At 40.1% G+C, this 11456-nt stretch overlaps 6 protein-coding genes across 6 annotated transcripts, besides 22 other annotated features; all 6 read left to right on the top strand.

Moving 5' to 3' along the window:
* Positions 1 to 11456: a sequence feature (heterozygous, Esmeraldo-like haplotype).
* Positions 1007 to 1031: a microsatellite.
* Positions 1726 to 1802: a sequence feature (A-rich).
* Positions 2947 to 2979: a microsatellite.
* Positions 3157 to 3176: a microsatellite.
* Positions 3359 to 3381: a sequence feature (AT_rich).
* Positions 3469 to 3517: a microsatellite.
* Positions 3544 to 3566: a microsatellite.
* On the top strand, positions 3762 to 5144 carry Tc00.1047053509499.38 (hypothetical protein, conserved; the record flags this gene model as incomplete). Its single annotated transcript, XM_801648.1, has 1 exon — positions 3762 to 5144. The coding sequence occupies one exon, from the start codon at positions 3762 to 3764 to the stop codon at positions 5142 to 5144; it is 1383 nt and encodes a 460-aa protein (XP_806741.1).
* Positions 5351 to 5375: a microsatellite.
* Positions 5517 to 6467, top strand: Tc00.1047053509499.29 (hypothetical protein, conserved; the record flags this gene model as incomplete). The annotated part of the gene is made up of 1 exon (XM_801647.1): positions 5517 to 6467. One exon carries the CDS (start codon positions 5517 to 5519, stop codon positions 6465 to 6467), a length of 951 nt encoding a protein of 316 aa, XP_806740.1.
* Positions 5645 to 5699: a microsatellite.
* Positions 6661 to 8109, top strand: Tc00.1047053509499.20 (beta propeller protein, putative; the record flags this gene model as incomplete). The annotated part of the gene is made up of 1 exon (XM_801645.1): positions 6661 to 8109. The coding sequence occupies one exon, from the start codon at positions 6661 to 6663 to the stop codon at positions 8107 to 8109; it is 1449 nt and encodes a 482-aa protein (XP_806738.1).
* Positions 8255 to 8302: a microsatellite.
* Positions 8334 to 8365: a sequence feature (AT_rich).
* Positions 8394 to 9074, top strand: Tc00.1047053509499.14 (tryparedoxin peroxidase, putative; the record flags this gene model as incomplete). Its single annotated transcript, XM_801646.1, has 1 exon — positions 8394 to 9074. One exon carries the CDS (start codon positions 8394 to 8396, stop codon positions 9072 to 9074), a length of 681 nt encoding a protein of 226 aa, XP_806739.1.
* Positions 9113 to 9146: a microsatellite.
* Positions 9302 to 9325: a microsatellite.
* Positions 9456 to 9498: a sequence feature (A-rich).
* On the top strand, positions 9524 to 10300 carry Tc00.1047053509499.10 (cyclophilin, putative; the record flags this gene model as incomplete). The annotated part of the gene is made up of 1 exon (XM_801644.1): positions 9524 to 10300. The coding sequence occupies one exon, from the start codon at positions 9524 to 9526 to the stop codon at positions 10298 to 10300; it is 777 nt and encodes a 258-aa protein (XP_806737.1).
* Positions 10349 to 10376: a microsatellite.
* Positions 10445 to 10468: a microsatellite.
* Positions 10482 to 10520: a microsatellite.
* Positions 10544 to 10597: a sequence feature (A-rich).
* Positions 10605 to 11171, top strand: Tc00.1047053509499.4 (hypothetical protein, conserved; the record flags this gene model as incomplete). Its single annotated transcript, XM_801649.1, has 1 exon — positions 10605 to 11171. One exon carries the CDS (start codon positions 10605 to 10607, stop codon positions 11169 to 11171), a length of 567 nt encoding a protein of 188 aa, XP_806742.1.
* Positions 11175 to 11220: a sequence feature (A-rich).
* Positions 11296 to 11318: a microsatellite.
* Positions 11370 to 11426: a microsatellite.

The raw sequence follows: 11456 nt of genomic DNA, 5'->3' as shown, positions 1-11456 counted from the left end.
GAAAACAAATCCACACGGAGAATTCGCCTTCGAGGAAGGCCCCCTCCTTTTCGCAGGAGGCGGACGCCACCGAGGGACGCCGCGCCATTTGCCCAAAATAACACGCACACGCCCATTCATCAACGCCACTCGGTTGCCGATTCCAGGACGGCAGGGGGCCAGGTTACCGGGAAAACGTACGTCGCCCGCCGACAACGCCCCGATAGGACCACCACCGGCCGATTTCCGCCGTCCAGCATGCGACTTTCAGCGCCAAAGCGATGACGGACTGACCCGCCACCGCGCGGCAAGGCAGGCCACAGGCATCGATCTGACATCGCGGAAACTATCCGAAATGAAGTTTGCAAAGAGACGTGTCCGCATCTACTCCGCTGCCAGGCCCTGCAGGCGCCTGGAAAAAATCATGGAGCGAACGCTTGGTAGGTGAGGAATCTGTGCCCCACGAAAATACTGGCGCAGCTGCTCCTCAAGGTGGAAAGACCCCGCCGCCAACAGCACCTCTGCGCGACAAGAAGAAACGGGGCTCCTCGCGGATCCCGCATAACGCCAACGCTCCTGGCAGGTGGCTTTTCTCCTCCTTTTGTTATTTATAGATTGTTTTAATGATTTGTTGATTTGTTGCTTTACCGATTCTTGGAAACAATGGATTATTGAGCCACCACGCCAGTCCGGGGCGGATGCGTAAAAGGTGTTTATTTCACGCTCTTCGCTGTAGCGCCCTCACCGGGGGGTTATGGCGCTTCCCATGTTGTTTTTTATGGGGAGCAAAAAAGCTGGAAAATATGCCATCGTTTTATGTTGTTTTTCTGTTGCAGGCTTTAAGAAACTTATTGTATGACTCTCGCAGCTTTTAAAATTTGAGTCTTTTTTTAAGGATACGATGCAAGTTTTTTGTTGTACTAGTGGTTTTCTTTTTTTTTTGTGTGTGTGTGTTTTCATACGATTTATTTATTGAAAATAAGCACATGATGAGAAAATTTTAATTTTGATTTTGCCAGTATGTCGTTTATTATTATTATTATTGTTATTATACTTTTTTATGAGGAGAATTTTGGCTTTGACAAGTAGAAGTTTGATTTTATTTCCGTGTGTTTTGGGTTTATTCTACTTCTTAATATATTGATGCTTGTATTTATGATGTTTCTATATTATTTGTTTTTTCCCCGTGAACTTATGTTGTATGCTTGGTAGGTTTGTAGAGAATGTTCTGCTTGCGCGATGTCATCTCACAATTACCTGGCGATGGTGCCACAAAATGGATAAAGATTGAGAATGTGATTTCACCAATGTCAAGCGCGGACGTGGTGAAACTGTTTCCCGAAGCCGTGAGTTGGAATTTTACATCGCACGTGCAAAGAACCGATTATGTGGTGTCTTTTCCAAATGAATCTGTTGCAAGGATAGCGATGAGAAGAGTGGAAGGTTTATCTTTTTTGGGTGAAAAAATGGATTTTTCTTTTTTATTTGAGGATAAAAAACTTGAAAAACCCTTACCGCTTAGAATGACAAGTTCCTATCCTAGGCTATATTTTTTGCCTCCGGAGGTTTCTTATCAAAACCGTTGTGATGATGCCGATCGTATTGTTTCCTCAGTTGGTATAACGTTTTCGTCTTCTCAAGATTGGGTAAACGCACGGTGAAAAGATGAATTGGGGTAATGAACTTTTAGATTTTATTCATGAAGCTGATTTTTTGCAGCTTCTGTTGGTAACTTAGTCGTTTTGCTCTTTTTTTGTTTTACTAGCTGATTTTATTTTATTACCATTGTTTCCATTACTTTTATTTTATTTTATTTTTATTTTTAAGTGGGATGACTTATTAGGATCTTGGGAGTTTTCTTGAGTACGTATTTTCATGCAAAATAAGGGCATTTGTAAGAAAGGAAAAATGTGGCAATATGTCCTCCTATTAAGATTCAGTTACCAGTTCTCTTCAAGCTCATGAGAATTCCAGATATGTAGCTACAGTATTAAAATAGCAACTAGGGAGAAATGTGGAGATTACTGTCTATATGTTTTTTATTTTGGTATGGTTCTTCACTGTTATTTTAAATCCAAAGGATGTGAGGAATTTGTCAAATATATTAAAACTCTTGTACACTGTTGTATAATGTGCCGTAAGAGTTACTGAGACTATATCTCTGGAGCTTTTAGATTCAAGTTTAGGAGATGGTGAGTTTGTAGTATCTGAACAAAGGCTTGAGATTTTAAATTATTTTCGGTAAATGAGCCAGCTGACTGATAATCAGTTTGATCCCACCTCAGATGGGAGAAGCGTATTATAAATTCTGCAAGAGTGATCGGGCATTCTGAGTCAGCTGGAGCTGTTTGATTTTTTTGGGGTTGTCTTACCAAAGGTAATTTCACTTTATATTGACGATTATATCAAGGCTTGGTTTGTCGATTATATTGTTCTTTGACTAGGAGAAATGGACTTTTTTTTTTTTTTTTTGCACGATTGGTATCCGGTATTTATTCACAGATTACCGAAAGCTATACACGGAGTATTGCATTTTCAGAACTTTTTCTCAGAACGGAGAGAATGAATTGCCTCTAATTTTTCTATATGATTGGTTAAAAAAAAACTCTCTAGGCAGCAAAGAGTCTCTCTTTTTATTCTTGTTCATCTATGGAGATAGGAAAATTTTTTTTTATTTGGCAGATGACACCCTCGGTAAAAAATTATTTTCTCCGTCTTTATGAACAGGAAGGCACGGGTGTTTTGGGTGCATAAACAAATTGAGAATATGATTGAGCTATGAAGAGTGTGACATGCTTTATTGAGAATTAAATGCTTTGAAGGATTGCATCTTTCACCAACGGAGCGTAATGCGAATTTGAAGAACCAAATGAGGGAGTTCCCTTCTACACTTCTATTATCGTGTGTTGCTGTCTTCTATTTTGAGTGTATCGAACAAGTATTTATAAATTCAGTGAAATGCATGGGTTTTTTTTTTTTTTTTTTTTTTTTTTTTTTTTTAAGGGTGACGATAAAGGTACAGTTTTCCTGGCCCAGTCTCGAGCGCTTCATGAGTATTTATACACAGTGGGATCACAGGTTACTTTAAATTCTTTTTTATTAGAATGGCAATGGGGAATATAGACTTATACGAAAAGATTGCTCCTTCTATAGGAATAATAGTAATAATAACAAAGCATTATTATTATTATTATTATCTAAAATTAGGATTGGAGTTGTGTCAAAGCGAATGTTCTTAAGAGGGGATGTAAAGCAATTGCGCTTATAACCGTGAAGTTTCTTTTGATTGGTGATTAACTTTTGTTTTTTGACGACTTTTTCGTGAAGCTCTGCTCGCTGTATCTCTTTAAAAAGGCGGATTTTCTTTTTTAAAGCATTGATTTTTAAATAAAAAATTTTAATCCCGTTTTCACCACTAAGGTAAATTTACTATAGACTTGATTGGACATGAATTTTATTTTTGTACTTTGCATCTACCAATCACTGTTATTATTTATTTATTTATCTTATTTATTTTATTTTATTTATTTATTTATTTTGTTTCCAGTGGTATTTTCTTGAATGAAAAAAAAAAAAAAAAAAAAAAAGATTTCCTTGTTTACCCCATTACCTTTATTTCGAGCCAAGGGGTTTGGTATTCCATGGAGGGAAATATGGGGATCCGGAATCAGGGATTCTTCTTTCGGCGGCTTGAATTTCATCTTTATTTCAAAGGGATGTGATATTTATTATTGTTATTATCATTATCATTTTTAATTTATACTTCTCTATCTCATTACGTAATGCTGTTTATATTTATTGTTCTCCTTATTTTTTCTGCTGTTTGTGTGCTGGTTTTTTTTAGTGGAATAGAAAAAATGGTTATAGAGTATCTTAATTCTGCAGACACGCAGCGTCTGATTGAGTTTCTTGGTGACGGAAAACTCAAGTTTTCTGTGCTTGAAAAGTCATTTAAAGAAGCCTTTCCAAAGGATACTCATTTTAATGTTTCTAGAGCCATTCAGCAACTGGTTCAGAGTATGATCAAATCAGGAGAAGGTGTAGGCATTGTGTCCTCCTTCTTTACTTTGGACATCATGTGCAAAATGGAGTGTGAAACAGCCAAGTGTGTGTTCTACGATGCACTTCTGGAATTAGAACGAGTCATGCGGCAAGATGTCTGTTTTACGGAGCAAATCAAGTATGCATCTAAGGAAACAAAGGAGGGGAAAAAATCTCTTGAGGCGATCAATGCGGAGAAGTATCGTTTTCACTGTGCAGCAAAGGGTTTTGCTTTTCGATTACTTGCAAACAAGGTTTCTCTGGATGAAACATCGCTTGCGGTACTTTATGATAAACAAGAACAAATTGATGCAGCGTTGAACGCATGGGAAATCAACAGTCTACAACTAAAGGAATCCATTGCCAATATTGCTCACTGTTGGACTCAAGATGTCGAAAAGAATTCATGTGAGGCACTGTCAAAAAACTCGGCGATTTTTGATTCTGGAGTCCGCGCAGCTTTGTTATTGCAAGCGGCACGACCACAACTTCCTTCCCTTCCTTTGGTATCAGGTGAACTGCAGTTTCTAACCCCCGGAGGTTCCCCCGGGAGTGATTTACTGTTTTTTGACACTGAACCAGTTACTGAAGAGTGGAAGCTGTCAAAAAAGCTGATTGCATTGAGCTGTAACAGTCTGTTAAACAAGGAGGAACAACAGCAACTCATTCATACACTTTCCTCTGGTGATTTGTTTCATCGACTTGGAATAAACATCGAATTGCTCAGTCTTATGGCTATTCACAATCCAGATTTAAGCGCCGCTTTAATACTGAAACTTCCTCCCCAGGAAGGTAGTCAATGCATTCAGCAAATTCTAAAGAGTTCTGTTTCTCCCGAGCATGCTGAAACCGTTCTTCTGCATGCATCAAAGATCCTACAACAAGTGAATATTCGTGCCTATATCAATGGGAAACTACATCTTTTTAAGGAGAAAGCAACCTTGTCTACTAGTGACAAGAATTCAATAAAAAGCTTTATCATGACTCTTTATCAGTTGGTGACTAAGGCTTCAAAAGAAAACAAAGAGGTGTACATTGCAGAGACGCTGAAGAGCGACATCACACACTTGTGTGAAAGGTGCGATCTCCCAGAGGTAAGCGCAAGATGGGAAGAACTGAAGTAATGCGTCTATTTTTTAATGAGATAAGAAGTATTGTCCCTTATTATTACTTGAAAAAATAGGGAAATATCTATATTTATTTATCCATATCTATTTCTACCCATCTATTGATTTAGATCTATCTTTAATTTTTTTTGTCTGACTTATTTATTACTACATGAATTTTTTGTTGTTGGTCGCGCCAACAGCACCTTTTCACCATATCCTTATTTCTTTTTTTTTTTTTTTTTTTTTATCGTTTTAGGAAAAGGGTGAGAAAATTTCTCTCTCCCAGCGGAAAGTCAAAACGGAATCATAATCATTGGGGATAGAAAAAAGGAAAACAACAACAAAAAGAGCGTTCTGTTTGCTCTCAGTGGCATTGTTTTATTAGACATGTATGGTGAATTAGAGTATGTTAGTTTCGCCTATATTACACCTTCTGGAAAACTCCCATGTGAACTGGTAGAAAAGCAACAGTTTTCATCAATGAATCAGATCATTGCTTCGTACAAACCATCAGATACTACTAGTAGTAGTAGTAGTGGTTGTTGTTGTATTTGTAGAACTAACAATAGTCAGGTCCAAGCGATGCCTGTTTTAAAAGAGTCAGGAACTAAGGTATATGTGAAGTTTTTTGACACTCTTAGAAAAGTTACTAGGACACAATGCTTTTCTGTTCGTCTGCGGTCAAATATGTCCTATATATACGAAATGATTCACGCATGGCTTCCCGATGTGGGAAATTTGGTGTGTTATACAGTGCATAGCGATAGTCATGGAGTGCTATATCCATTGGTTAAAACGGTACTTCATCCACAGGATGATGTGCCTGAAATTATTTTTTCTCAAAAGGTTTTTTTGCCTTTTTATAAATTTACACATTGTTGGGGTGTAGTGAACTTATTTGTGTTGCGGCATCATGGCTGTCTTGTTCCTGGATACATACCTTTAATAGTTTATCGTTCCTCAATGCATTCTAAGGAAGCATTACAGGAGCAGATTTGTCAACTTTGTTGTGCTTCTCCCTTAGAAGCCAATTATATGAAGTCACAACTCTTTTTTAAATGCACTGTTTCTACCGGAATTGTGGATTTGGTTTCCTTTTTTGATTCATTTACCGACGATTCTGCGTCCCTTTCCCAGATTGTTGTAGTTTACCCTGCCTTAGCACCAGGGGATTTAGTGCATTTGGACATGGTGGACCGAAAGAATCGAATATTTGGTATACAAGGTATGATCAAGTGTAGCCGACAAAAAGACGGTCTAGTATGCTATGACGTGGAGGAAATGACGACCGGTTATCTGCTGGAAGGGTTGACATGTGTTCAAGTCTTGCCTTTGTGATTATTTAAGAAGCTTTCTCTTCAATATATATTTATTGGTGTTTTGGCAGTGCGGAATTGGCTTTTCGTTGGTGTTTTTTTTTTTTTTCCAGTTTATATATTTTGGTATCTTGCTATGCATTGAATATTTTTGCTTATTTTTTTAATTTTATTCTTCTGGGGTGTTTAGGGAATTCTAACAAGAAAAAAGAGACATGGATCAGAAGTTGTGGTCTCTGCCGGTAAAACGGGTTCCAGTTGCACAGAAGGTGGATCGATCCGTGATATGGAATAATGCCTGCCTGTGCTATGAGCAGAAGTTGTTTGGTCAGGTGACTTGTGTGAGGTACAACAATACTGGGACGGCCGTCGGATGTACCTCGACAAATCAACTCACAATCCTACGAGTTCCTCAGACAGAAGGTGTGATTACGAATGAGCAGCGAGAAAAAAAATGTTTCTCTCTTCGGTTTCGGGATGATGACAAAATGGTTCTACTCTCTGTTAACCAGCGTGTGATTGCTAGATCCACGCAAACTGCTTTTGAGCGGCAATTTTCGGGTCATCTTAGAGAAGTTAGGGACGCGATATTTCTGGACCGACACAATTTTGTCTCGGCTAGCGATGACACGACTATACGGCTTTGGGATATTATGAATGAAAATGAGTTACTTATCTCCAAAACGCATACAGATTATGTTCGGTGTCTTGAGAACTATTCGCCAGGCTGTTTTTTTAGTGGTTCATACGATCACAATGTTAACTTGTGGGACACACGAGTTGGCTTTGAGCACCCAATTCAATCCAGTGGGCGCAGTATCGGGAGTCCTGTAGAGGCAATGCTCCACACGCACAACAACATATTGACATGTAGTGCAGGAGATCAATTAATATTGTTTGACATGCGTAAAGGCCTTTCCACAATGTTGTTGCAGGAATCACACCATACAAAAGCGGTGGTATCCCTTGCGTTTTCGAAAAGAAATAATGTTCTTTTGACAGGATCGCTGGATCAACGCGTGAAGATTTTCTCTTTGGAGAAGGGGGGACTGGAGCCTCTAGCGGGTAAGAAGTTTGATGCACCAGTGACTGCCGTGACGGTTCATCCAAATTTATCCGAGTTTGCTGTTGGCACTGCGGGGGGAGATCTTCGTATAATGAGGCTTGGAGACGCTTTGGACCAGAACGAGAAAGAAGAAGAAGTGGAGTTGGTGGAGGATGAACTCGGAGGAAAAGATAAAAATACACAGGATGATTTTTTGGGTACAAAGCTACATGATGTTCGACAGCAGCTTGTGTCGTATCAGTACAATCGTGCAATAAAGACAGCGCTGTATTCTCGTAGCTCGGACGTTATTGTTTCTACGCTGGAGGAGCTTATTCGTCGTGGTGCTTTACATGTGGCACTGAGTGGTCAAAACGACCGAACAATTGTGCGCATTCTTCGGTTTTCGGTAAACCACGTTGATTCCCCTCATTTTTGTGAATCAATGATGATTGTGATGGATGTCATCTTTGAAATTTACGCGACGTGTGCCGGAAAGAGTAACTTCCTTCACAGGGAAATGATGATTGCACGCCGGCGTTTGGGATCTGTTCTCGCGACCCTTCAGCGCATGGAACATACTTTAAGCATAATGGAGCTAATAGTAAACGACGTTTAAGCTTTGCATGTATCATCTAAAGAAAAGTAAACACGAGAGGCAACGAGTGGAAATACACGCCACTGTTGTTGGTGGTATGAATGATGTTCCTAATGAAATAAATCTTGTAATCTTTTGCATTTACTTATTTTTATCCCTTTCCATCTTTTTTCCTCTGTTTTTTTTTTTTTTTTTTTTTTTTTTTTTTTTTCTTGACGTAGTTGCCATCACAAACGTCAGAAAGCATTAATTGAAATAATAATAAAAAAAATAAAAACACACACACACACAAGAAAAGTTTTGTCATGTTTCGTCGTATGGCCGTGACTTCGTTGCAGAAGGGTCTTTCACGCCGAGCTTTCTGCAACACCCCGCGACTTCTTAACCTGGACTACCAAGCATATAAGACTGCCACGGTGCGCGAGGCAGCACCTGAGTGGGCAGGAAAGGCTGTCGTGAATGGAAAAATCCAGGACATCAGCTTGAATGACTACAAGGGCAAGTATGTTGTTCTTCTTTTTTATCCTATGGATTTTACCTTTGTGTGCCCCACGGAAATCACAGCCTTTTCAGATGCTCAGGCTGAATTTGATAAGATTAACACCCAGGTCGTGGCTGTATCGTGCGACAGCCAATATTCACACCTTGCTTGGATAAACACTCCAAGAAATAAAGGTGGCCTTGGGGAAATGAGTATTCCTGTGCTTTCTGATCTCACCAAGGAAATTGCCCGCGACTATGGAGTTTTGATCGAGGAGCAAGGGATCTCTCTGCGCGGACTGTTCATCATTGACGATAAAGGGATTCTGCGCCACATCACGGTGAATGACTTACCAGTGGGCAGAAATGTTGAAGAGGTGCTTCGGGTTGTGCAGGCGTTTCAGTATGTGGACAAAAACGGAGATGTAATTCCATGTAACTGGAGGCCAGGCAAACCGACAATGAAAACTGAGAAGGCAAATGAATATTTTGAGAAAAACGCATAAGTTCAGATGGTGAAGGAGCATTTTTGCATGAATTTCTATTTTTTTTTTTTTTTTTTTTTTTTTTTTTTCTTTCCTCCGTTTTTTAATTCTCAGTGGGTGCGTGCGTGGCCTCCTTTTTTTTCCACCATTTTTTTTTTTTTCTTTGCAAACATTGTTCTTCTTTCTGATTGTGCGTCGGTGGGTTTCTCAGAAATGAGTACTTGGCCTTTTCATCTGTTTGCAACTTTTTTGTTTGTTTGTTTGTTTGTTTGGAAGGAAGAAGAGAAGGGTGGAAGGGTGGACCGCTTTGTGACTGTGAGCAATTGATAGGACCACAGTGTTTGAGACCCGGTATATAAACGTACGTGGCTGTTCAGTAAAGTGTTGAGTTGTGCGCCTAACTTTTATTTTTTCTTTCTTTTCTCTTATTTTTTTTTTTTTATTTCTAATGAAGGATAGAAAGAGGGAAGATGCGGAAGATAAGTGTCCCATCAAAGGGTGAACGCCGCAGGGGAATCCCGGTCGAGGTGTCACGCAACCCAAAAGTCTTCTTTGATATATCAATCGATAACAAACCATCCGGGAGGATAAAAATGGAACTGTACGCAGACACGGTGCCGAAGACCGCCGAAAATTTTCGGGCCCTTTGCACAGGCGAGAAGGGCCGAGGCAAAAGTGGAAAGCCGCTCCACTACAAGGGATGCGTGTTCCATCGTGTTATACCGGGATTTATGATTCAAGGCGGTGACACTACGCGGGGAAATGGGACGGGCGGAGAGTCTATTTACGGCATGAATTTCCGAGATGAGAGCTTTTCCGGCAAGGCTGGCAAACACACTGGGATCGGCTGTCTATCGATGGCGAACGCTGGGCCGAACACCAATGGATCGCAATTTTTTATATGTACTGCCAATACGCCGTGGCTGGACGGCAAGCATGTTGTTTTTGGCCGAGTCACGGAGGGTATTGATGTCGTGCGGAGGGTTGAACGGTTGGGCTCCGAGTCTGGGAAGACACGTGGCCGGATCATTATTGCCGACTGCGGTGAGCTTGTGGTGCCAGAACCGAAGGAGCAGCCGACCAAACAAAAGGACGAGGTGAAGAAAGATACATTAACCGCCTCAAATGCCGAAGCCACCGCTAAGAAGCGCCCCCGTGACTCTAATGAAGAGTCTGATGAAGTCAAGAAGCGCATTCAGGAAAAGAAAGCCAAAATTGCTCAACTTCGTGAGCAGCTGGAGAAATAAACCTCTTGACAGCAGTCAAGTTGCACCGTCTAAATAAAACATAACTTCAAAAAAAAGAAAAAAAAAAAAAAAAGAATGGCACATGACGTCTAATTGGAGGGAAGGAGTGAGTTGTTCCTCGCCTTGTTATTTCTAGCATGGGGAATATATATATATATATATATATATTACACGCACCCGAAATAATAATAATAATAATAATAATAATTGATAATAATAAACGAACAACAACAATAACATCGATTATTTCTTCCTTTTTTTTTTTTTTTTTACTATCATTATTATTATTTTATTTTTAGTGCTCATGATGCGTGGAGGAACTGGTCTACTTTGCTCCACGCTTATATGTCGTATCCCGTTTGTAAGTGTGGGTTCTAGTCGGCGAATGGAAACCCCCACCAAAGAATCACAGGAAATAAAAGATTCCACTGCATTGCCGAGTGGAAGCCATGCACAACGCACCAGTTGCACTGGCCCATTTAGCGCAGTCAATGTTGTGTGGAATGATGAGCGGTGCGGGGAGGAGGAGAAAATGTTGGCACTCATAAAGGAGCAAGAAGAGCGTCGGATTGCCCGTCGAGAGGCTTTTTTGAAATGGCAGGCGGGCCAACGTGAAAAGGGCGCCGCGCACCGTTTGGTACGTCAGGCAAAGACACAAGAAAAGTTCAAGAGACACCATTACCACGCACAGAGTGGAAGGCTGATTTCTATCGCTTTATCTCACGTCGAAAACACCTCCCACAACAGCTCCGATGGCGGCATGGATTTTGTCTCTTCTTCTTCTTTTCGGCATGAAGGCGAACGAGGACGTGCGACAAACTTTTTGTTTTGTTGCGGTACGCGTACGGAAAGACGGACACCCCACGGGTGATGATTCTTTTTGTTGTTGTTTTCTGCTTTTTTTTTTTTTTTTTTTTTTTGCTGGCTGTCTCTCTCTCTCTGTGTGTGTGTGTGTTTGTGTTTCCGTTACGGAAGGAAAAGGAAGAGGAAAGACGAAAAAAAAAAAAAAAAAAAAGAACGGGAGCGCCAGAAATAATATCCAACAACTCCAAAAATAAAAATTATTATATTTCTTTGTTTTATTTTTATGTCGTTTCTTTTTTTTTTTTTTTTTTTTTTTTTTTTTGGCCTTGTTGCATTGCGCTTTTTATGCATT

Source organism: Trypanosoma cruzi, genomic scaffold, assembly GCF_000209065.1.
Source record: "Trypanosoma cruzi strain CL Brener 1047053516019 genomic scaffold, whole genome shotgun sequence".
Taxonomy (NCBI): domain Eukaryota; phylum Euglenozoa; class Kinetoplastea; order Trypanosomatida; family Trypanosomatidae; genus Trypanosoma; species Trypanosoma cruzi.
Note: the sequence above shows the minus strand (reverse complement) of the source record. Positions and strands in the feature narration are given on the sequence as shown.